Genomic DNA, 24,414 nt, shown 5'->3' on the forward strand with positions numbered 1-24,414 from the left:
GCCCCCTCCTCCTTTGGGAAGCCCCCCCTTTGTCACCTCCCCCAAGGAGCCCCAGGTCTGCCTCAGTTGATTAGGTGAAGCTGGTTTCTTTGGACCTGAAGGCGGGACCTGGTGTCGTCACCTCGTCTTCCTTGCGCGAACCTCTCGTCCTCAGCAGCTCAGGGGGCATTTGGGCTCCTGGTCCTGTTGGCCCCTGTGTTGTGGGGTGACCGACTGTCCCGGCTTGCCTGGACTGAGGGGTCTCTCTGCACAGAGGACTTTCTATGCTAAACCCAGAAACGTCCCAGGCAGACGGGGCTGGTTGGTCACCGGGCTGTGTGTCGGCTGTGATTCCATCAGCTGGTTTTTGTGTTTCCCACGTCCCGGCAGGAGAGGCCCAGGCCTGGGGACGGACAGACAGACGACAGACTCATCCCCTTTGCCTACTGGCTGAGGGCCTTGGGCAGGTCCCCTCCTCGTCTCCACGGTGGAGTGTGATGTAGCGCGGAAGGCGGTGCACGCACACGGACGTGTGTCCGGGCGGTGCTGATGCTGCGGGTCCCGGGACCGCGGGGACGAGCGCCTGCCCGGGACCCCTGTCCGACCCAGCGGCTCCGTCACTGTCAGTTCCTGGACTGTTCCTCCGTCGCGATGCACGTGCATCCAGAGATGCAGTCTTCCTCATCACCTTTTTCTCTTTGAGAGCCAGGCAAGCCAGCAGTTGTCAGACTCCACTTACAGCCTGCGGACATCCCGGCTCCCACCTGAAGTGGCGGCGGTCACACCTGTTAGTTCCCCAAGTATTTGCTGAGTCCCCTGGACACCCAGCGGGCGTTGGGGGCAGTGGGAATACCATGGACCTGAGGCACGGCCTCTGGCCTCCAAAGCTCACGTTCTAGTCGGGGACTCAAGCGAGAAGCACGGGAACAATTCACTACCTGTTGCAACAGATTCTATGAAGAAAGTAAGAGAGATGGGGAGCGAGTGCAAGGGGGGCTGTGCTGTGGCTGCTGGTGGCTGGGTGGTCAAGGAAGGCGCACCGAGGAGCTGGGGATGGGGCCATGGCCTGAGGGGGCGAAGGAGGCAGCGGGAGATGCAGACCTGGACAAGCTTTCTGCGCAGGAGGGCCCATGAGTACCAGGTCCCAGCAGGGAGCACGCGGTGTGTTTGAGGGACAGAGAGAGGGAGAGGGCAGGTGGGTCAGAGATGGCAGGGGGCCCAGGTCACACGGGGCCTGCAGCACAGGGAGGGGTTGCTTTCTGCTCTGCGTCCAGTGGGAAACCTGGTAGCCTCTAAGCAGGAGAGCGATGTGAGATTTACGTGGCTGCTGTGTGCAGAAGGGACCGTAGGGCAGGAGAGAGGCAGGGAGGCCAGCAGGGATGGTGGCCTGGATGGGGAGCCGGCCCTGGCGGTGGGGAGGAGTGGACAGATTTGGGTGCACTCTGGAGCCAAGCAAGCAGGGCTCTGCCCAGCTTGTTTGAGAAGAGAGGGAGCCAGGAGTCGGGGCGAGGCCGTGTTTCAGCCCGAGCACCTGAGCTGGTGACCGGAGAGGAGCAGATTTGAGTGAAAAGCGGGCCGTGTTCTGTTTGCAATGCTTGTTGGACCCTGAAGAGAAGTGGAGGTGGCATCTCAGGAGAGGGAGTGGGAGAGAGAAATCAAGAGGCACCAGCAGGTGTCTCAGAGCCAATTGGAAGCCAAGAGATTGCCTGCAGCGAGGGGGGGAGCTAGACAAGGAAGAGGAGAGGGCCCGTGACCACGCCCCTGGTCCTCCAGCATTTGGTGCTCAGTGCCAGGACAGAGAGTGGCCAGGAGGGGGAGGAAAACCAGGTGTGTGAGGAGGGAGAGTGTCACAGCCCCCCACCTGCCTCTCAGCCCTGCAGGCCTTGCCCACCCAGGACCCAGGGGCAGCTGAAAGTCCCTTGTCACTCAGCACTTCCTGGCCACTTGTGCCCCAGTCAGGAGCCAGCCGCCCGTCACCGGTGGTGTTACTTCTGCCGTGCTCTCCCAGGTGCTGCAAAGCAGCGCTTGGGCCCCCATCCTCCATGGACCATGTGATGGCTCCGGCAGTGGCCTCCGTTCTAACTGTCCTCTCCCCTCAGGGACCTGTCTCCTGTTTATTCTTGGGCACTTGTCTCCTGGTGCCTGCCATACGTCGTGTACTCTGTTGTATGTAGTTTGTTGGTTTCGTTGGGTGATTTTCTCCCCTTGCTCGTTTTCAGTTTGGGACTAGCGCCACTTTACAAGTGAGGAAACTCGGGGTTTAGGTAGTTGGCCCAGCGTGGTCCTGGCAGACCTGGGCCTCAGTCTCACTTGTGCATGGCTGCTGGCTCCTCACCCAGTGCCCTTGCCCTCTGTCCACCGCAGCAGCTCCAGCCACGAGGAACCCACGCATCTCTCAGTGCCCGGGCATTTGTGGGAGGGTCTCCCTCCCCCGCCTCCCCAAGTGCACCCACCTGCTCAGGTCTGGGCCTCCCTGGGCTCTGGCTCAGGACAGAGGGTCCTGGGAGCCCAGATGGCGGGACAAGGAGTCAGGGGATGGCCCACAGCCCGGTCCCCCTTCTCCTCCTCCCTCCCTGAGTCCCTGGTTCCTTCCTAAATGGATTAGGACCTTTGCCGGAAAGAGCCGGCAGCCGTCTGGAGCGTCCTGGAGGCCAGGCCGGAACACTGTCTGGAGCCTCCTGCTTTGCCCTGATTCGATTTGAGCCTCAGCAGCTGGGAGGCTGGCAGCCCGAGGCCTTTCTGGGAATGTCTCGAGGGACTGGTGGGCAGGGGGTGGCTGGGCGGGGTGGGGGGCACTCCTTCAAGAGCCCCAGGCAGGCAAACCTCTCTGCTGGTCACACAGCAGACCCCCGGGTGGCTTCCTGCCACAGAAGGCCCCTGGCTACCTCTTGGTCCACTAGCACATCCCCTCCGTGGCCTGTCACCCTCAGTGTCCCTCAATAATGTGGGTTTCAAAATTGTATAAAGCTGCACGCTGGGAGAAGAAATACGTTTTAGAAACATTTAGAAGTGGACCCAATACACGTTTTGGCCAACTGCTGACTGGCCAGCTGTTAAAATCAGTATTTATCCACAGCCAAGCAGCAGACTGGGGCCAGAACTGAGGCCTGAGCCAAGCCTGGGTGCCTCCCAGTTCCTCTGAGTGTTTCCGTGACCGAAGTCGGACTCCTCACTGGTTCTGCGACGTACTCTGACCACGCTGCCTTGGCCTGTCACGTGCCTCAGGCCCTGAGCTCGGCCCTGGGGCTGCAGCAGTGACAGGCAGGCCAGTTCCTGCCCTCACAGACCTTGTGGTCCAAGGGGCAGCTGGGGTGGCAGAAGACCAGGACCAGCTGTCACCTGCCCAGTGCCCCCAGTTGTGTGCACAGACTCCTTCCCCCGCCCGTCTGCAGGAGGCAGAGAGGGCAGCATTCACAGGCTCCCCTCCCGTCCGCGGGAGGCAGAGAGGGCAGCATTCACAGGCTCCCCGCCCGTCCGCGGGAGGCAGAGAGGGCAGCATTCACAGGCTCCCCGCTGCCACCTGCAACCCTCTTGCCCTCCTGCACTGGCCGCCAGCACCAGGTCCCCGTGCACAGAGCACCAGAGGGGCTGAGCCCAGAGAGGGAAACCGAGGGTCCCGGCCTCTGCCCTCTGCCCTCTCCTTTGCTTGGATTGGTGAGGGAGCAGCTGCCTCAAAGGAAGGCGCTGGCACTGGGGCAGGCTGTGGGTGGGTCCCCTGGACCTAATTCCTGGGGTCAGGAAAGGGAGGGGCAGGGTGGGACAGGAACCGAGGGGGGCTGCCCTTGTGTCTAGTGGGCGCCCGGGCCGGGCTGGGTGGTGCAGGGGCAGCAGGCCTGTTCCCTGCCCGGGGAGCCCCAGCGACAGGGAGGATGCAGCTGTGTTCTCCAGTGGCCTCATGGCGTGGGGACAGAGTCCTGCCTGGGGGAACCCCGGTCTGAGAGGTAGCAGTCTCTGCCCCGCAGTCTCCTTCCTCACCTCTGAGACCGAGTCCTGACAGTGGAGAAGTAGACAGGTCAGAGGCGTGGGCAGTGGCCTTGCCCGGGGGAGCATGAGGCTTAACACAGAGCTGTGACGGAGGGGCTCGGCGATGTGGGGGAGGCCACAGGGAGCATGAGGGGGCAGGAGGGGACAGTCAGAGGGCCTTCCCAGCAGAGGCGACAATTAAAAGTTGAGTGAGCAGTCAGTAGAGGATGAAGGGGCCTGGAAGGCTACTCAGGTCAGGGAGAATGGAACCTGTGATGCCTGGGGAGCCATGAAGGACGTTGGTACGTTTGGGGATGGTGATGCATAGAGTCCCTGGAGCATGGGGGGTGTGGGGGGGAGCTGGGACAAGGGCCAGGAGTCCAGACCAGGAACCTTGAATACAAGCTGAGGAGTAAAGAGCTAATGTGGGCAGTAGGGAGCCATGGAGGGTATGTGAGCAAGGGAGAGCCGTGGCCAGAGCTGCGTGCAGGGGGAGTTGGCGGTTGGGGCCTGCCAGGCAGATGGGTTGCGGTACTGGGCTCGGCTCTGCAGGTGAGGACTTAGGGGGACATGCCGTGGGGCACACCCCTCAGTTATCCTGCTGTGGGTACCCGTGTGCGAGCTGCTGCATGTCCCGGCCTGTCATAGCTCTGATTCCGTCATACATGGGAGACCCTTGGGCAGAGGGGAGACCAACTCTGGTTTCATCCCACCTGGGAAGCAGAGGCGGCCCCGGTGGTCTGGGGGGCCAAGCGGGTGGGCCTGGGCAGCCACCATGTGTGCCATGCTCTGTAGAGCTCGCGCACCTCCCCTCCCTCCCTCCCTCCAGGTGATCATGGCCTTGCTGGGGAAGCGCTGCGAGGTGCCCGCCAGCAGCTGCGGGCCTGACCGCCGGAGCTCCGCCTTCGCCCGCAAAGACGAGATCATCACCAGCCTCGTGTCCGCCTTGGACTCCATGGTGAGTGCCCTGCGGCCGGGAGGAGGGGGCTCCCGCTGTCGTAACCAGACGTCAGGGCCCAGTTCCCGCCTCACCCACGTGAGCCTCAGCGTCCCCATCCAGGGCGGGAGGCGGAAGAGATCACATAGATGAAGAGCCAGCCTCGTCCCCTGTTCCCTCGTCCCCTCTGTCCCCATTTCATCACCTCTTGCCGTTCACATCCGGCCCCTGGATGGTCACAAGCCTCCTCCCAGCGGGTCACCTGGAGGACGACGTGGGCAGTGATCCCTGAGAAAGCCGGAATCCCCAATGTTTGAGCAGGAGCTGTAACTGCGTCTCGGGGCCGAGAGAGAGAAACGGGGCCTCGTAAATCTCTCCTCTGGCACTGCTGCCTCCATACCTAACCCTGTAGCAGTTGATCCCAAGTGAGGACATAATGATGTCATTTTCCTCTAGCGTTTTCCTGGGGGAGAGTTCTGTGATGGAGGGTAGGCAGTTGTTAAGAAAAAATTCTGTCTGCTGCCCACTGCACCCCTGCATTTTAGGACGGTGAAGTTGAAGTTCAGAGAGGGCAGTACTTTGCCTGAAGTCACACAGCATGACTAGTTTTTAAAGTGGATTCCTAAGTGCAGAGTGTACAGTCCCCAAGGACAAAGGGCCTCCTTCCAGGCTGTTGCTGCTGTAGGTGGTTCAAGGGCTGTTTAGGTGCTGTTTGGGCCAGAGGTGGGATGCGCGCCTGGGGAAGCTGGCTGGGTGTGACCCCTCCCCCGTGTGGGGCAGCCTTCATGAGGAGGGAGCCCTGCCCTGTGTCCTGCAGCCATGTCAGCTTGCTGGTGCTGGAGGTACGCCCGGAACGGGTAGTGGCGGCCGGCACCACAGCTATGAGCCACGTGTGGCGACCAACATTTACCTTGTAATTAGTTGGACCGGCCCGGTGGCGCAGTGGTTAAGTGCGCATGCTCCGCTGCAGCGGCCTGGGGTTCGCAGGTTCGGATCCCGGGCGTGCACTGACGCACCGCTTGTCAGGCCACGCTGTGGCAGTGTCCCACATAAAGTGGAGGAAGATGGGCACGGATGTTAGCCCAGGGCCAGTCTTCCTCAGCAAAAAGAGGAGGATTGGCAGATGTTAGCACAGGGCTGGTCTTCCTCACAAAAAAACAAACAAACAAAAAACCCATAAATTATAATTAGTTAAAATTGAATAAAATGAGCAGTTCAGGTGCTCAGTGGCCACATGTGGCTGCAGTGTGGGACAGCACAGAAACAGAATGTGCCGTCATTGCAGAAAGTTCTGTTGGACAGCGCTGGTCTGGAGGGCGTTTCGGGGCTCCTCCAAGGAGCCGCCCCGGCCCTGTAACTCTCCTGGTGGCGTGAACAAGACGGGTCCCCCTAGCCGGGGGCCCTTGGCGGGTTTCCTGAGGGACCCTCATGGGTGACAGTGGCACTTGCTTGGTGGTGATTTACCTCCAGGCTCGGGGCCAGGATCCTCAGGGGTTCTGCTGGGGCTGTGGGGTGCTGTGCATGCGTCCCCCCAGTCTCAGACCCTCCTCCAGGCGTTTCCTTGTGGCCCCCGTTCTCTGAGCCCTCCCTGCCGCCGCCTCGGCTTCTTCAGCTGAGCAGTGACTGCCTGGTGGGGGTGTCCTCCAGCCCTGAGGGCCACTCCTTTGTCGCAGACAGCTGAGCCTGTGTGTCTCATTTCTTCACGTTCACAGTGTTGCCTCAGGGAAAGGGAGCCACAGGTTTTAGTTTTAATCTTAGAGAGTGGGAAATGAACATCCTCCCCCTGTAGGAGATCCCAGGGGACAGACCTGCTGGCCCTGTGACGTCCCAGCTTCCCCACCAGAGTGACTCTGGGCTGGAGCTGACACCAGAGAGGCATCATTACGGCCCAGAGAGGTTGAGGAACCTGCCCTAGGTCACACAGCAGCAGAACCATGATTAGAACCAGACTTCCCGACTGTCAGCAGAGTGCTACATAACTCAGATAAAAACCAAATTTTGGGGGCTCCGACTGCATGCTGTGAGCTTTGCAGGCAGAGTTTTCCTGGTGAGGTAGGTCAGGGGCCTGAGATCCTGGTGGTCTTGGTTGCAAGGCCCCCTGTGTTAGAGCTTCCTGTGCAGTGGGCCTGCCAACCTCAACTCTGGGGCTGCAGAAATCCCCTCTTTGGCTGTGTGCCCTTATGGGATGTCCCAGGTTAGAGATTTTTTCCTGCCAACCAGGCCTCATTGAACCCCCACAACCAAGCCCGTGAAACCCTGGGAGCTGGGCTGCTTGTCCCCATTCTACAAATGTGGAAACTGAGGCCCCGAGGGGGGTGTGACTTGCCCCAGTCCTGAGCAGGAAGTGGCTGATGTGGGATTGAAGCCTGGATCTGTCTGAGCTGTGGTTCCTCTGGGGCAGAGCAGGGAGGAGTTGGGAGCAGGGTGCAGGGGCCGTGTGCCCTTGTTCCCCTCCAGGCCTCATCAGCATATCTTCTCCCCGTGACCTTGGCCGAGCTCTGGGGGTCCTTTCACTCCAACTGCAAGTTCTAAGACCGAGAACGTTGGCGGGTGACCTCTCCCAGGAGCTGCTGGGATCTCGGGCAGCTGGGGGCTCACGTCCCACGCCCAAAGCCGGCCCTGGAGGTCCCCGGAGTGGGGACCTCCCCGGCTCACATGCCCTGCTCCCCTGCAGTGCTCGGCGCTCTCCAAGCTGAACGCAGAGGTGGCCTGTGTCGCCGTGCACGATGAGAGCGCCTTCGTGGTGGGCACCGAGAAGGGGAGAATGTTCCTGAATGCGCGGAAGGAGCTGCAGTCAGACTTCCTCAGGTTCTGCCGTGAGTACCCTGGGGCTCCAGAGGGCTGGGGCCTGCAGTCCCTGAGGGCAGGCGCTCTGGCCCATCTCGGGGTCCCCGGAACCACACCGGTGTAGCCCTGTGTCAGGGTGCACGGGACAGGTGGAGGCTGTGCAAGCTTCCCGACATGGCATCTTCAGGGCGGCCACAGCTTTTGTTGGACTCGTCCAGCAGCCCCTCGGTCGATAGAGACTGGCCGCCTGAACCCCAGGGCGGGCCCAACCCAGCCCCCCACCTGCTCGTTGACAGAAGGGGACACTGAGGCCCAGTGTTGTTGCCCAGCTCCTGTGCGTCCCTGACACAGTGACCAAGTGCACTTGTTCAGCTAATACTTTTTGAGCGCCTGCTGTATGCGACACCCTTCACAACGCTAACCCGTTTATCCTGACGGTAGGCACTGTCGTTGTCCTAGTGACATAATCTTGGAGCCCCCTCCTGGTGGCTCCCGGGGACTAAGTGGCTGAGGACACGCGCAGCATGTAGGAAGAGCTCGATGGTCGCCAGCAGTGTTGTGGTGAATCGTGCTGCGGGCCAGCCACGTGCTGCTGTTCTGTACACTTTTCCCAGCGGGCTCAGGAAACAGCTACCACCGGTTTACAAGTGAGAAACCGAGGCACTTCCCCAGGGACACACAGCCAACACATGATGGAGGCGGGTTCCAGGCCAGGTCTCTGGTGCTGAAACCCATTCTCTTTCTGCTGCACCCTGTCAGACTCTGGGAGATGCAGCACGGCCACCCACAGAGCCCTGCCAGGGAGTCCTGCGTGCTCTCCAAGAGCTGGGAGCCCTGAGGCAGAGGGTGGTTCTGAAGCCCAACTCTTCACTGCCGCCAGGGCCTTCAGGGCCCTTCATCACCAGCCCCTGCCTCCACTGCCTCCTCCCGGCGTCCCTTACCCTCACCCCAGGCTGTGCTGTGCTGAAGGGCTAGTGCTGGCTGTCCTTTCTCCCTTCGCCTTTGCCCTGCTGTTCCCCCACCCTCCCTCCTCTCCTCTGCCTGGCAGACACTTCCCCAACCTCCCCCTTCACATTCCTCCTGCCCCAGGGCCCCTCTGTGCCCCTCCACGCTGGGCACCTGTCCTGTGGTTGCTCCCCCCGCCGCACCAGCGTCCCGTGCCATAAATTTCCATCCGCGCGTCTGGTGCCCCAGCTTGCCAGTAAGCTCCGGAGGGACTCAGCTTGGCCTGTATGGCGGATTGGGTCCTGTGGGGTTAGGGCCTGGCCCCGGCACTGAAGGCCAGCACCCAGGTCGGCATTCGAGCTCACGATTTGGGACTCAGAACTCTTGGGGTTAAGAACAGGCCCTGGTCACACGCCTGGGGCCACATCCTGGCTCTGCCACCTGCTACCTACTGGGTCTCAACCTCATCTGAGAAAGGGGAGGACAGTGCTTCCTTCCTCGAGGGTCGATCTGAGGATTAAACGAATTAATACATTAGACACTTAGAACAAGGCCTGGCGCTCAGTTCACACTCAGTAAACGCCTGTCGTCCTTCACCTATTAGCATTTGCATTACACCTGTGTCTGGACCCTCGGACCAGCCATTTCAGGGAAGACGGTCCTCTGGCGCTGGGCGTGTCATTACTGAGGTCCAGCCGCTTCCCTGGCCAGCCCTCCTCCCACTCAGCCCTCAGAGCCTGTACGCACTCCACAATTGGGCACAGGGCTGGGCCGGGGCAGGGTGGGCAGTGGCAGGGTCCCCTGGCCCCCAGTTGGCCAAGCTGGGAGCTAGGCTGGGGCCTGGGGAAGGTGCACCTGGCTTCCCGGAGCCAGGCGGAGCCGCTATTTATAGCACCGGGAACTCGGCTGGTGTATTTCAAGCTTCACAGATACCGGGAGGAGGCAGGCTACAAGCTGGGAGGGGGCCTCTGGGCCCTCGTCTTGTCCCCTTTCCAACGCAGTTTCTAGCATCTTCCCCACTCAAGGATCCACTGACACTCCCAAGCCCCCACCCTGGTGTGAACCTGCCTCCTTGCAGCCCCTTGGCCTCCTGGTGGGATCCCCTTTGTCTCCCCATTTGGCAGAGCCTTGGGGCCTTGATTGGTTAAGACAGTGTGTTAGTGTCAGAGCACAGAAAGGGGTGGATGGAACGGGCATTCGAACCCCAGTTCTGCTCTCCTGTGAGAGCTCACAGACAGGCCCAGAGAGGGAAGGGACTTGCCCAGGGTTACACAGCAAGTTAGAGATGACCCGAAATGAGACCCAAGTCCTATGCTAGGCACTGGGAACTTGGAGGTGACCATCCCTGGCCCTGGGCAGGGTGGTTGGGGCAGGGCTTGCTCACTCGTTAATTCCTCTTTCATTCATTCATTTGCACTCCGTGTTGGGTGCCCGGCTGCAAGGCTCCGTATGGGGCAGGGACACCCCAGCTCACTGAGCATGGGTGCTCACATGGCCCTGCATGCTCTGTGTCCCACAGGAGAGCCCCTGTGGAAGGAGCCGGAGGCAGAGCACCCCAAGAAGGTGCCACGGGGCGAGGGTGGCGGCCGGAACATCCCACGGTCCTCCCTGGAGCATGGCTCGGACGTGTACCTTCTGCGGAAGATGGTAGAGGAGGTGTTTGATGTTCTTTATAGTAAGATCCTTCCTCATTCCATTTGGGGCCCCCAGGCGGGTGGGAGCCCTAGTCCCCACCCAGCTGAGGAGGGCCCCTTCTGCCCCACTGTGGGCCTCAGGCAAAACCTCAAGGTATGGGGGCAGTGCCCCCACAGCCCTCCCTCATCCTACATCCCCGGGCGTGGATCCTCTGCCCCGTTTCCTGAACCACCATGCCACTGCCCCTGCCCGCCCTGGCACTGGTCACTGCCACCTTTCACCTGGAGGTGGCCCTGGGCTTGCCCTGGTCTCCCCGCCTCCAGGACGGCTCCCCGCTGTCCCCCTGCCCTGTGACCAAGGGCGTCTTCCTAAAGCACAAGTCTGACCAGAAGCACTTCCTTACCCTGCTTTCAGGGGCTCCCCATTGCCCTCAGCATGGTGTAAGCGCCGACTGCGGCCTGGCCCCGCCCACCATGGTCTGGCCCCGCCCACCCCTCCAGCTGTGCTGACCCGCCTTGTGGAACCACTACCTGTGGTTCTGCTCCCTCTGGCTTCATTTCGCACCTCCTCGCCTCTGCACCTCTGTGCCTTTTGGGACTGCCTTCCCATGCTCTGACTGGTGGACCCCGCAGTACTCTAAGGGTCAGCTCTGGGAAGCTCCCCGCGCTGGATTAGGGCTCCTCTGGGCACCCACTGTGCCCTGTCCCCTCCCTAGCCCCGTTGCTCTCCAGGGTCAGGGGCTGTGCCTGCCCTTTCTGCTGTCCCCAGCTGGCACTTCAAGAACCAGCAGCAGGTGCTCAGAGGGTGATTGTTGAATGACTGAGTGAAGGCTTGCTGGTCAGCCAAGTCCTTCCTGTGGGGGTGGGGAGGGGCGGGCTTGGCCTTCCATGGGAAGTGTCAGGTTGCCTTCACACTCCCTAGATGACCTGGGGTGGGTCCCACCTCATGATCGCTGGCTTGCTTGATTCCTTTCCCTGCTGCATCCTTTGGTTCTGTGGAGTGAAGGTCTGCGAGGAAGCTCCTGCTGTTGTCTGGGCAGAGGGGCACGCTGGCCATCCTGGGATGGGCAGACTTGTCACGTGGGTGGCTCTGCTACTGCAGACACTTTTGTCAGCCATAGCGTTCATGCCTGGAGCCCCCGCATCCCTGCCCACTTTGCTCTGGCCCCCTTCCCCACCTTGGGCAGAATCAGAGGTGGCTGTGAGGTGAGGAGCCTCCTTCTGACTCTGGTGGGGGTGACGGCAATGTTCCTGAGCCCAGGCCCCTCAGCTGTCCCATCGCTCAGTCCCTAGCCACTCTTCTCGCCTCACCACCTTTTCTGACTGCCTCCTCTCTTTTCCCCAATCCCTCTTTTTGCTTTCTCTGCACTTCCTCCCTCTCTCCCTCCATGCCTGCCTGCCTCCCTCCCTCCCTCCCTCCCTCCCTCCTTCCCTCCCTTCCTTCCTTCTTTCCATGGCTTTTGCTTGCGGTCTCTCTCCTGCCCTCTTCTCTTTCTCTCCTCCTCCCCTCCTGCCTGCAGCCCTGGGCCCTGCTTTCTCCTCCACCTGGATGCGTGGAGTGGAGAAGAGCATGGCGAGGGAAGCAGGGAGCCCCCTTGACGGGGGAGCCCCGGCCCTCAGGTGCAGACAGTGGAGCCTTGTCCGCAGCCCCCACCCACCCCACTCACAGCCTGCAGGGGGTTATTCTGTGTCAAGTTTGCAGTTAAGGGGCTTGTGGAGGGGCCGGCCTGGCGGCGTAGCAGTTAAGTTTGTGCACTCCACTTCTGTGGCCTGGGGTTCGCCAGTTCGGATCCTGGGCGCAGACCTGCACACCACTTATCAAGCCATGCTGAGGTGGCCTCCCGCATACAGCAACTAGAAGGCTGTACAACTGTGACATGCAGCTATCTACTGGGGCTTTGGGGAAAAAGAGGGAAAAAAAGGAGGAAGATTGGCAATAGATGTTAGCTCAGGGCCAGTCTTCCAAAAAAAAAATGGGGCCTGTGGGGTCCAATTTCCTGGGAACCTGGCACCACAGGAAGTCACTCAGCGTGGCCCCCTCCCCAGCCTGGCTGCCCTCTCATACTAGGCCCTCTCCTCCACCCTCTCCCCACAGGCGAGGCCCTGGGAAGGGCCAGTGTGGTGCCGCTGCCCTACGAGAGGCTGCTCAGGGAGCCAGGGCTTCTGGCTGTGCAGGGGCTGCCCGAGGGCCTGGCCTTCCGGAGGCCGGCTGACTATGACCCCAAGGCCCTCATGGCCATCCTGGAGCACAGCCACCGGATCCGCTTCAAGCTCAAGAGGTGAGTGAGGCAGCCAGCCTGGAGGGGGCCAGGGCCTGGCAGCTGGTCCGGGAGGGCTGGGCCCAAGGACAGGCCAGGAGGGTGACCTGCTTCCAGGCTGGCTCATCCACCCGGGGCCGCTTACCCAGCCAGAGGGGAGAGGGCTTCAGACACTCACAGGGGACCCCGGTTATAACAGCTCCCAGCCTGATGGTGGAGGGGAGGCGAAAACGTAGCCGTGGAGCGTGACCTGAGCCAGGCGTTGAGTCACGGAAGTGCTGCCAGGGCACTCCTGTGTTGCAGAGAGGCTGGAAGAGACTGGGCTGGGAAGGAGTAGCACCAGCAGCACTCTGGGTGTCAGGAACGGCCTGTGCAACAGTGGGGGGCGGGGAGCCACCTCGTGTGTGCTTGCTTGGGCTGTGCCTGAGGGTGACATTAGGGACCGGTGGGAGATGAGCTCGTGGAGGCTGGGCCACGCGGGAACCCATCGCTGGGGCAGCCAGGAAGCCAGCCCCAGGGCTTCACGTTGCCTGTCAGTGCGCAGGCCCTGAAGAAAAGGGATGTGATAGGAGATGGGAGAAGATCAACGGCAGCTGAAAGGACACGACTGGGGGGCTGGGGGCACAGAGGCCGAGGGGCAGGGCCCGGGTCCTCTGGTGGCCCAGCTGTGTGGCCCTGGACATGTCACATCCCTGCCCCAGGCCTGCACCCCCACCGGTAGAACGGGGACCAGCTCCTGTCCTGTATAACCTCAGGCTGTCACGTTCTGCAGAGGGAGGGCTGGGGACCGTAGAGAAAGAGAGACAACCAGCAGGGCGTGGTGTGAAGCCATCCTGTGTCCTTCTCTCCTTCCCCCAGGCCACTTGAGGATGGCGGGCGGGACTCGAAGGCCCTGGTGGAGCTGAACGGTGTCTCCCTGATAGCCAGGGGTTCTCGGGACTGCAGCCTGCACGGCCAGGCCCCCAAGGGGCCACCTCAGGACCTGCCCCCTGCCGCCACCTCTTCCTCCGTGGCCAGCTTCCTGTACAGCACCACACTCCCCAACCACGCCGTGAGAGAGCTCAAGCAAGAGGCGCCCGCCTGCCCGCTTGCCTCCAGTGACCGGGGCCTTGGCCGAGCCGGGCCTGAGCCCAAGGCCCCTGCGGCCCAAGACTTCCACGACTGCTGTGGTAAGCTGCCGCTGGGACCCCAAGTCTGGGGGTGGGACCGAGGGCGCCTGCCCTCCCAGGGCAGGTCGGGGTGCTCAGGCCCTCCTTGGACTGAAGGAGGCACGTCAAGACGAGGGGCGGGGACGGGACAGATGGCATCCTAGCTTAGACCCAGTCAGACCCGGGCCTCTGCTTGGCCCTCTCTGAAGAGCGTCTTTCGCCTGGGACCAAGAAACACCGAGGGGACTCCCAGAGGAGTCTCTGGAGGGAATAAATCTGCTAATCAGTCACATGCATTTAATGAGCACCTACTGCATACCCTGCCTGGATGAGGGGTACTGGAAGCACAAGAGAAGGAACAGGTAGGTATGAGAAAGACCTGTGTTCATCTCCTGGCTCCTCTTTTGAGGGCTGTGTTCCATGGCAAATCTCTACCTCTCTGAGCCTCAGTTTCCTCATCTGTAGAATGCAGATGCCAGTGGTACCTGGCTTGCAGGGTTGTTACTGTTAAATGGCAGAGTGTGTTAGACATGCACGTTCTCAAGCCCCGCCGCAGTCCTGCTGAATCTGCAGCTTTGAGGGCAGGGCCAGCCATCCACCAAGGGGTTCCAATGTGCGCCCGAGTTTGAGAACTGCTCTATTAAAGCACCAAGTCCAATGCTGGCACATAGCAGGTGTTTATAAGTTATACATGCTGTTATTGTTCTTATGAGAAGGAGAAGAAAGGATACCCCACCACAAATGTATGGGCTGAGCAGGGGATGGGACTCACACGCCAGAAACTAGTGTCTCCACCTGTGCAAGGTGCCTGCGGACATCCTGCCCTCCCTGACCTGCTGTCTGGATGGCAGACTCTAGTGAAGAACGTCTCAGGCCTCTGGTGGGGGGACTTGCCTGAGTTCATGATCATGGGGCTCAGTTCTGGGGTCTCCCTGGTGGGCAAGACTGTTACCCCAGAACCATAGCCTGTGCACTCAGGCCAGATCTGGGGAGCACCCCTTTGGGGCCCACCTAGAGCCTGTACCTTTCCTCTCCCTTGTCCAGGGCAGAAGCCCACCGGGCCTGGTGGTCCTCTCATTCAGAATGTCCACGCCTCGAAGCGCATTCTCTTTTCCATCGTCCATGACAAGTCAGGTAGGACAGTGCCCGTGGTGGCACCCTGAGCAGAGTGGGGATCTGGAGTTGGGCTGGTGCTTACTGAAATGGCGATGTGTCCACTGGGTCTTAGTGAGAGAAAGGAACGGCTCTGCACAGGGGCTTGTGAGGAAAACCTGAGAGCCGTCCAGCCGTGCGCCGCATGGCTGTGTTTCTGTCAACGGCGGACTGCATGTGTGGCGGGGTCCCGTGAGACCAGTACCATAGAGCCTAGGTGTGTAGAGGTTACACCATCTGGGTTTGTGTAAGGACACCATGATGTTGGCACAACGGCAACATGGCCTCCTGATGCATTTCTGAGAACATATCCCCATTGAGAAGCGACGCATGGCTGTGGTTATGTACTGCTGCATAACAAATTGTCCCAGAACTTAGCTTAAAACAGCAAGCATTGGGCTGGCCCCGTGGCTTAGCGGTTAAGTGCGTGCGCTCCTCTACTGGCGGCCCGGGTTCGGATCCTGGGCGTGCACCGACACACCGCTTCTCTGGCCATCCTGAGGCTACGTCCCACACACAGCAACTAGAAGGATATGCAACTATGACATACAACTATCTGCTGGGGCTTTGGGGGAAAAAAAAAGGAGGAGGATTGGCAATAGATGTCAGAGCTGGTCTTCCTCAGCAAAAAGAGGAGGATCAGCATGGATGTTAGCTCAGGGTGGATCTTCCTCACACACACACAAAAAAACAAACAGCAAGCATTTATACCTTACAGTTTCTGGCGGTCAGGAGTTCAGGAGCAGCTTAACTGGGTGGTTCTTGCTCAAGATCTCTCATGAGGTTGTAATCCAGGTGTCGGCTGGGCTGTGATCATCTGAAGGCTTGACTGGTGCTGGAGGATCCACTTGCAGGCTTCCTCCTGTGGCCATTGACAGGAGGCCTGTTCCTCACTATGGGGCCTCTCTGGGGCTGCTTGAGTGTCTTGGCAATATGGCGGCTGGTTTCCTGAAGTTAGTGATCCGAGAGAGTCAGGAAGAAACCACGTGTCTTGGATGATCTCGCCTCAGGGATCACTGTCCCTTCTGTCATATTCTCCCCATTAGAAGCCAGAAACTTGATCCAGTCCACACGCAAAGGGAGAGAGGAGGATGAAGCTCTGCCTTTTAGAAGACTGAGTATCAAAATAAATGTGAGGGCCGGCCCTGTGGCTTAGTGGTTGGGTGCGCACGCTCTGCTGCTGGCAGCCCGGGTTCGGATCCCGGGCGCGCACCAACGCACCCCTTCTCCGGCCATGCTGAGGCCGCGTCCACATACAGCAACTGGAAGGGTGTGCAGCTATGACATACAACTATCGACTGGGGCTTTGGGGGAAAAAAAAGTAAATAAATAAAATTATAAAAAAAAAAGCAAAATATGTGGACAGATTTTAAAAGTATCACATAGAATACTGAGGTAGGGCCGGCCCCGTGGCTTAGTGGTTAAGTGCACGCGCTCCGCTGCTGGCAGCCCGGGTTCGGATCCCAGGTGCACACCCCTTCTCCGGCCATGCTGGGGCCGCGTCCCACATACAGCAACTGGAAGGATGTGCAGCTATGACATACAACTATCTACTGGGGCTTTGGGGGGAAAAAATAAATAAATAAAATCTTTAAAAAAAAAAAAGAATACTGAGGTAAATTTGGGATTCATTTAAACCAAAAAGGGATGAAGTAGGACTTTCCAACAATTTTGCCCTGTGGAGGTCTCAGCCTCACCTTCAGTGAGAGGCTCTTTAAGGAGACCCGGTCCCCTGCGATCAGAATAGAGAGCCCCACTGCCCCAAACAAGGTCCATCCTGGCAGGGAGGGGACCTGGAGATCCAGATGGAACAGCATCACAATCGTGGGAGGTCATGGTGAGCGAGGGGTACAAGCCGAGACAGAACCTCACTGGGTGCTAGCTGAGTGACCTCAGGCAAGATACTCAGTGTCTCTGAGCCTCAGTTTTCCCATCTGAAAAATCGGACTCATATCTATGTTTAAAAGTGGTCATGAGGGGCCGGCCCTGTGGCTTGGTGGTTAAGTGCGCGCGCTGCAATGCTGGTGGCCCGGGTTCGGATCCCGGATGCGCATCGAGGTACCACTTCTCCGTCCATCCTGAGGCCGAGTCCCACATACAGCAACTAGAAGGATGTGCAGCTATGACATACAACTATCTACTGGGGCTTTGGGGGGAAAAAATAAAATAAATAAAATCTTTAAAAAAATAAAAATAAAAAAATAAAAGTGGTCATGAGGGATTAGATAGGAAATTGTATGTATAAGGTACTTAGCACAGATAAACACTTAATAAATTAAAGATGTTATTTTTATAATTATAATGAACCAAGTGATCACGTTGGTGTTAATAGTAAATTGAGGCCGCGGCTTTGGTTTTCTGGGAGGGGGCAAGGGTTTGGGGGAAGCCGACAGGGCCAAGGCTGGGTGTCACCCCAGATGGACGAGGCACGAGGGTTGGGTCTTCAAGGTCGATACTCGGCCTGTCCTTAACTCGGAGGAGCGCGCTCTCCCTACTTCCTCCCTGTCTGGGGCAGGAGGGGTCCATGGGGCGGCAGGAGCTGGGGGCTCGTCACGAGGCAGTGGGCCGTGGGGTCCTGCTCTGACTGGCCCTCACTGGTGCCTCCTGTGTGTTGATAGAGAAGTGGGACGCCTTCATAAAGGAGACAGAGGACATCAACACGCTCCGGGAGTGCGTGCAGATCCTGTTCAACAGCAGATACGGTGAGTGGGCGGTACGGCCCCCGGGTGGCCCCACGGCGTGTGGAGCATCTTCTTATGTGGCAGGCACTGTGTTCCCCAACACGACAGCGGGAGCCATATGCTGGCACCCGCGCGCCGTCAGCGCTGATGTCAGCTCCTGTCTGGGTCGGGGGTGGTTGTGTCAATGTTTCCCTTCCAGATCCTCCGGGTGGCGGGACTGACGGCAGAGCCCCAGACCTGGACTCGCCTGGGGGAGGTGGGCAGGTTGAGGACAGACTGCCCGTCTGGGGGACCACCCAGAGCGGCCAGGCGGACGGCTGACGGCCTCCTGTGCTTGCAGGTGCCCCCCAGCGCCATGCTGGTTCCTGCCGCCTTGTCTTGGCCTGTGCTGCGCCCTCTGCCTAGCATGCCCTTTGCACCTTTTGGGGGCAAACTCCCAATTGTTCGAGACTTAGCCTGGGCCAGGTGGTCCCCAAGGCCCTGATGATTCCCTCTCTGTTACACGTCGCACACCTGACGCTCCTTGTCTGTGTCTGTCTCCGTGAGGGCCAGGACTGTGTCCCTGGCACCCGGGACAGAGCTGGGATCAGAGCACATGTCAGCCCCCCACACTCTGGGCAGCAAACAGAGGTGGTAACTGGGGCAGATGTGTCCTCCACGTGGCCGAGCTTCATGCCGAGTGGACAGTGCAGCCACTGGTTGGCTAGAGGGCAGGGGCTGGACCAGATGGGCTCTAAGACCTTCCCATTTTGGGTCCACCTGGCCCCCCATGCCTGTTGTGCCCCCTCGGGGTCCGCCTCCCTCTCTCTCTCGCTCCACCTTTATCAGCTCTGTCTGTGAGCCCCACTGGGGGTGGCATGCGGTATGGCCCTTGCCTGGCTGGGGTCACTGGGGGATGACACAAGTACCCCCAGGTCACTCGGGGAGCACGTGAGTGTGATGTCATTCAGCCCACTGTGGGGAAGTCCCTCTGCTCCGTGGGGCCGGGGACACCCCACAGAGCTGTGGGGATGGAAAGGAGGGTCTGGGCCCCAGAGCCTCCTGCATGTGAGATGGGGAGAGCACTGTGCTGGGAGTCCACAGCCGCTTGCTCGGTGGCCTGAGTTGGCCAGTCTCCCTTTCTAACTGTGGCCTCACCATGACTGAGCTGACAGGGTGGGGCCTCACCGCCCTCCCTGCGCTCTTCTCTCCCTTCTCCTTCCCTCTCTCTCATCCCTTGTTTCTTCCTCTTCCTCCCCCACTCCTGTCTCGCTAAAGGAAAACTCTTTCTCTGCTCACAACACTGACACTGGCAGTGTGGGTTTCAACACCAGCCTGTTCTCCAGTTCTCTCTGGACCCCAGCTGGGTGTCCTACAACTCGATTCCTTTCTGACACTGACAACCTGGAGTGACGCAGACCCCCCAGTTAAGGGCTCAGGCCCGCAAGACTTAAGATGCCTGTCACAAGTGGGGGTCCCAGGGTGCCCACACTTCTGTCCGACTTGGCTGCGTATCCGGGGTTCCCATGACCCCTCCTCAGGTTCGACAGTTTGCTGTTACGGCTCACAGAACTCAGGAAAACACTTCACTTACACTTACTGGTTTGTTGTAAAGGATACAGATGAACAGCGAGGTGAAGAGGTACACAGAGTGAGGTCCAGAAGGGTCTTGAGCACAGAAGTTTCTGTCCCCGTGGAGTTTGGGGTGCACCACCCTCCTGGCATATGGAGTCACCAATCTGGAAGTTCTCTGAACCCCTTTGTTTCGCGTTTTTACGGAGCTTCCCTTTAGCAGGCACCATTGATGTAATCACCGGCCATTGGTGATTGATAACAGGAGGTGGTGGGGTGAAGGTTCCCACCCTCTAATCTCACGGTCACTCCCCTGGCGACCACCCCCGTCCTGGAGCACCTAGGGGCCCCTCAAGACTCACCTCATTAGCATGAACTCAGGTAGGTTGAAAGGAGCTAGTTATGAAAAACAAGAGACGCCCTTCTCCGCCATGGAGAAGTGACACTGGTTTCAGGAGCTCTTGTGCTGGGAGCAGAGCCGAAGACCACGTGTGTGCGGCTTCTCCTGTTGCACGTCACACTTGCCTTCCTCACTTCTTTCTTCTCACATGGTTACTGGTCCGCTCACTTATCAGTCATGCATTTTGAGCCCCCCACCTTGTGCCAAGCACTCAGGCCCACTCTGGTCCCAGGGTCCCTCAGCAGGTGTCTGAAAGGTGTCTGTAGTGCCCGAAGTCGTGTACTGTGGTACAGGCTAGTGTGTGGTAGCACGCAGGCTGGGGGCCTGCAGAAAGAGCACAGCGCAGAGGAAGGTGAGGCCTTGACAGGCTTGGGGAGTCAGGGGTGGCGTCACGGAGGAGGTGCGCTTTGGTCCACACTGGGGCAGGTTCTGGGCTTGTGGGCTTGTCGGGCTGGGCCTTCTGGGTTGGGGTGGGGCTGAGCAAGGCCCTCCAGGCTTAGTGAGAAGTCTGGGATAGCCTGGGCGCCTTTGATGTGGCTACCCTGGCCCACCCACTCCTCCCCTCTGCCCAGTACTGCCCAAGGCTGTCTGCACCTGAGTTTCTCCCCGCCCCAGGCAGGTGTGAGCTGGGTGGGCAGTAGGGGAAAGGGAGCTGGGGAGGGCTGGCTGCTCTGTCTGCCTTGGGAGGGTTCTGCCCCAGGTGAGCTGCCGCAGCAGCTGCCAGTCTTCCAGCCCCTTGTGTGCTCTGCATGTTTGCAGAATGCTGAGCCTTTTCCAGATGTCAGCCCTTGGGCCCCTCCACGGCCAAGTCCAGGGAGGAGTATTGGGCCTGGAGTGGTTGAGGCCTGGCCCCTCCTCAGGCCCGAGTTCCCTCTGAGCTTTCCCTCGGCTGCCCTGGGGAGAAGGAAGTTCCCCGTGAGTATTGGGGGATCCATGGGTGGGGTCACTGTTTGGCAGCCTGAGACATCTCACAGACCCTGGGCGAGTGGATCCTGCTCCTGGTTCTGCCCTTTCGGCCACCAACTCTGGGTGACGTGGGCCAGCAGTGGGGCCGGGGGTGCAGAGGGAAAAAAACCAGAAAAGAAATGGAGGACCCTAGCCTTCAGGAAGCTTCAAGGAGTTGTCACTGGGAAGGAGGTTGAGACTAGACGAAGGACCAAGGGCTGTGCCTGGTGGCTCCATTCCCTTCCTAGCGGGCAGCTGCTGGAGGCTGAGTGGGGTTGTGTTTCTGCCCGATGGGGCTCCTTGCCACTGAAAAGACAGGCCCAGCAGATCAGATGAACCCAAGAGGAGATGAGTTCACGAAGACTCGCACGACCCACTGCTCGAGTGCCGGGGCCGAAGGGTGGGTGGAGGAACAAGTGGTTTGACAGCTGTTGAAATTTCAAGGGTTTAATTTGACAGCGAGCTAAGTGTGATTTCACAGTGGGATCTGGCTGCCCAAGCCGCCAGCACAGACCTGGGCTGCCATCAACAGAGAAGCGGTCTTGATGGTGCCCTGGGGAGGACCCCAGACAGCTCTGCCCCGCCCCGGTCAGGGCGTGGCTGGGAGAGGGTCCCTGCTCTGGACTGCACTTGTCAGGACACAAAGCATGATGTGGCCATAGGAGCAAGGCCAGGATGGGGAGGGGCCTGAGGAATAGCAAGGAGCTGTGGGACCCTGGGAGAGGTTGGAGTGACCAGACAAGATGGAAGTGGGCATCAGCCAGCTCGTCTCCTGAGACCTCCCAGGCCTTGGGGAGAACAGGGACCCGTGAATGTACCATCAAGCACATAGTCAGTACTCAAGAAGTGTTTGGTGAGTGAAGGGACAGAAACTCTGAGCTGTGGTGTGCATGGATGGTGAATGTCACAGGACCAAACCCGATGGTCCGGAAGAAAAGAGTGAGTCATCACTTCACGAGCCCGGATTCTGTCTACACTGCTGTTGGCAAAGCTGTCAGCTTCCGGCCAGGTCTCATTCATGTCACTGATGAGTGAGGGGTGCCCAGCCCCTCCCTGGAGGAAAGGGCGCACCTGTAGGACCGGGGGTGTCCTCCGAGAGCCGACCTCGAGCCTGGGAGCTTCCTTCAGCCATTCGTTCACTCTGAACATGCAGGGAGCAGGTACTTGTGTCGCACCTCGCCTAGATCCCAGACACGGAGCAGCGAGCCATCGCCTGCTCCCGGGAGCGCGGGAGGCAGTGAGCCAGCGCATAGAGAAAGATGTTTGTAACGGCGGGTTGTCATAAATGTGGGATGAAATACAAAGCAGAGGGGCCAGGGAGGGATGGAGAGAGCTGTTTGAGGCTGATGAGGTGACATGGGAGCAGGCGCCTGAATGGAGATAGGGAAGTGTGTGGTTGTCTGCGGAAGAGTCTGATTAAACAGGAACAGGTACAAAGGCCCAGGGTGGGTGTGGACCTGGCATGTTGGGGAAGCTATAGGAGGCCGGAGAGCGGGATGAGCAAGCGGAGGGTGGAAGGAGGGAGATGAGATCAGCAGTGATGGGCTCATGGTCACATGGGGCCTCGTAGGCCCAGTTAGGACTCTGGCCGTCGCTGAGTGAGGTGGGATCCTGCGGGCGTTCTGTAAGAGAGCAGTGCCGTGGTTCGACAGTTCTGCGGGATCCCTCCGGGCACTGTGTGGCCGGAGTGGGGCCAAGGAGATGGGAGGCGATGCTGACCGCAGCCCTGGGGCCCTGAGAGTCCTGCAGCCTCCGTCTCGAGCTCAGCCTTGTCCTTGCCCTTCTAGCGGAAGCCCTGGGCCTGGACCACATGGTCCCCGTCCCCTACAGGAAGATTGCCTGCGACCCGGAGGCTGTGGAAATCGTGGGCATCCCGGACAAGATCCCTTTTAAACGCCCCTGCACCTACGGGGTCCCCAAGCTGAAGCGGATCCTGGAGGAGCGGCACAGCATCCACTTTGTCATTAAGAGGTACAGGGCTGGTGGCAGGGCCTGGTCTTCCCTCCGGGCTGGGCCTGGGCTCTGGGTATTGGGGTGTAAGGGCTAGGCAAGGGGCAACAGCAGGCTGATGATGGGGCAGAGGTGGAATGAAGGGGTTCTGTGACTTAACAGAGAAATCAGGCGCGCCTGGGAGGGCATTCAGGCTCCTTAACTTAAGAGCTGTGTGGCCTCCTCCTCCAGGGAGGGGTGTTCACCCGCACAGCTGCCTAGACTCGCCACCAGGGGAGCATCAGTGTCTCCAGGCAATGCCCAGGCTTCCGGATGCTTCCTCGTAAAGGGTTAGAGATTGCGAGTGGCTGGAGGCCGTGCTGTCCAGCCACCTGCCTCTAGGCATTGCCACACCGGCCACGTCCCAGGTGTCTGTTCCGGGAGCTCTCGGGGGCGCGCGCCTGCCTGCCTCCTTGGTCCGCTAGACTGTCAGCAGGGCCTGAGGGCAGAGCCTGCCTTCAGTCGTTGCTGAATCCCCAGGGCCTAGAACAGTCCCTGGTCTGTAGTAGCTGCCCAGTACGTGTCTGTGGAATGAATGGATGAATAAAGGGGCAAATGCTTGTCCAGATGTGGGTTCCTGCCCTCTGACTTCTTAGAGTTTAGGAAATAAGGTAATAGGAGAGAGAAAAATGGTGGGGCGCCTATTTAGAGTAGTCAGGGGGCCTCTGAGAGAAGGTCCTGATTGTTTAGCCAGAGCTGGGAGGTTGAGAGGGGGGCGGCCCGTACCAAGCTGGGCAGCATCTGGGCAGAAGGGTGGCCTCAGCGAGCAGCCCAGATGGCCAGGGTGTGAGCAGAGGTTGGGGATGGACCCTGAGAGCTCGTAGTTGTTCTAGAGCAGTGGGAAGACCTCTGCGGGTTGCTTGAGGCCGAGGCCCTCTGGCTGCTGGGGGAGAGCGGACTAGGGAGACGAGAGCAGAGTGGGGAGACTCGCCAGGAGACTGTGGCGGTGGGGCCAGGCCAGCGTGGCGGGCGGAGGGGGAGAAGCAGCTGGATTGGGGGTAGATTCTGAGCTGTGATGGGGTTTGCTAGTGGATGGAACGTGGGAGTGGGGAGGCAAGGGCCCGTCCTTGTTTTTTTTTTTTTTTTTTTGTGAGGAAGTTCACCCCTGAGCTAACATCCATGCCAATCCTCCTCTTTTTGCTGAGGAAGATTGGCCCTGGGCTAACGTTCGTGCCCATCTTCCTGTACTTTATATGGGACGCCGCCACAGCATGGCTTGACACGTGGTGCGTCGGTGCGCGCCCGGGATCCGAACCCAGGCCGCCAAAGCGGAGCATGCAAATTTAACCGCTACGCCGCCGGGCCGGTCCCTCCCGCCATGTTGTGAGTATCTGATTGAGGGAGGCAGGTCTGGGGCAGGATGGTGAGTTCATCTTGGCTACGTTAGCTCGGAGATGCTCGGATGGAATTCTCGGAGGCCAGGCTGAGATGTCAGGAGCTTGGGAGAGAGGTCCGGGTTGGAGATAAACTGAGAGTTGTCACTGTGGGCCAGGAAGGGGTCACGGGGTGGGGAGAGAAATAGAGGCGAGAGGGGAACCCCACATTAGAGGCCTTAGGGGCCTGGTAAGGGCAAGGGGGAGCCGCCAGCAGAGGAGGCTGAGGGGAGTGGCTGGAGAGCTGGGTGGGCGTCTTGGTGCAGCCGGGAGGTGACTCTGAGTCAGCCTGACCATGAGGGTCTCCGCTCGAAGCCTCCTGCTCTGGGCTAGAGCCGCGCCCTCTGACCTGTCGGCAGCCGCCGTGCCAGCCTTCGCACCCCTTCCCAGGCCGGGAACACCTGTTGCCTCGCCTGCCTCCGGGCCTTTGCCGGGCTCCTGCTGCCCGGACCAGCTCCCTGCCGACCTTCCCCCTGTCTTCCGAGGCTCATTTTCTCTGCATCTAAAAGTCCTCCCCTGTCCTCATCTGGCTAGAATGTCGTGCTCCAGGGGTGGGCGGCCTCTGCCCCCATTGGCGCTCCTCGCCGGCTCCCTCTCGGCAATGGGCCCACCTCTGAGCCGTCTCTTGTGCCTTCACGGCTTCTACTCTGAGGTCCCACTTGATAAGTGATT

At 59.8% G+C, this 24,414-nt stretch overlaps 1 protein-coding gene across 7 annotated transcripts in view; it reads left to right on the top strand.

Annotated features, from left to right (window-relative positions):
* GTF2IRD1 (GTF2I repeat domain containing 1) overlaps positions 1-24,414 on the top strand; it is a 111,832-nt gene that overhangs the window by 29,559 nt on the left and 57,859 nt on the right. For 5 of the 7 annotated variants that reach the window (XM_087417772.1, XM_087417770.1, XM_087417771.1 and 2 more), the window contains exons 2-9: positions 4,772-4,900; positions 7,554-7,695; positions 10,131-10,286; positions 12,341-12,524; positions 13,362-13,672; positions 14,696-14,785; positions 17,422-17,505; positions 22,168-22,351. In XM_087417772.1, the coding sequence (XP_087273898.1) occupies positions 4,778-4,900; positions 7,554-7,695; positions 10,131-10,286; positions 12,341-12,524; positions 13,362-13,672; positions 14,696-14,785; positions 17,422-17,505; positions 22,168-22,351 (1,274 nt within the window). In that variant the 5' untranslated portion in view covers positions 4,772-4,777. The remainder of the gene's footprint in view (positions 1-4,771; positions 4,901-7,553; positions 7,696-10,130; positions 10,287-12,340; positions 12,525-13,361; positions 13,673-14,695; positions 14,786-17,421; positions 17,506-22,167; positions 22,352-24,414) is intronic. The other 2 variants (XM_087417773.1, XM_087417774.1) reach the window with 2 other exon arrangements.

The sequence above is a fragment of the Ceratotherium simum genome, chromosome 26 (genome assembly GCF_057802395.1).
Source record: "Ceratotherium simum simum isolate JZ-2026a chromosome 26, ASM5780239v1, whole genome shotgun sequence".
In the NCBI taxonomy this organism is placed as follows: Eukaryota; Metazoa; Chordata; class Mammalia; order Perissodactyla; family Rhinocerotidae; genus Ceratotherium; species Ceratotherium simum.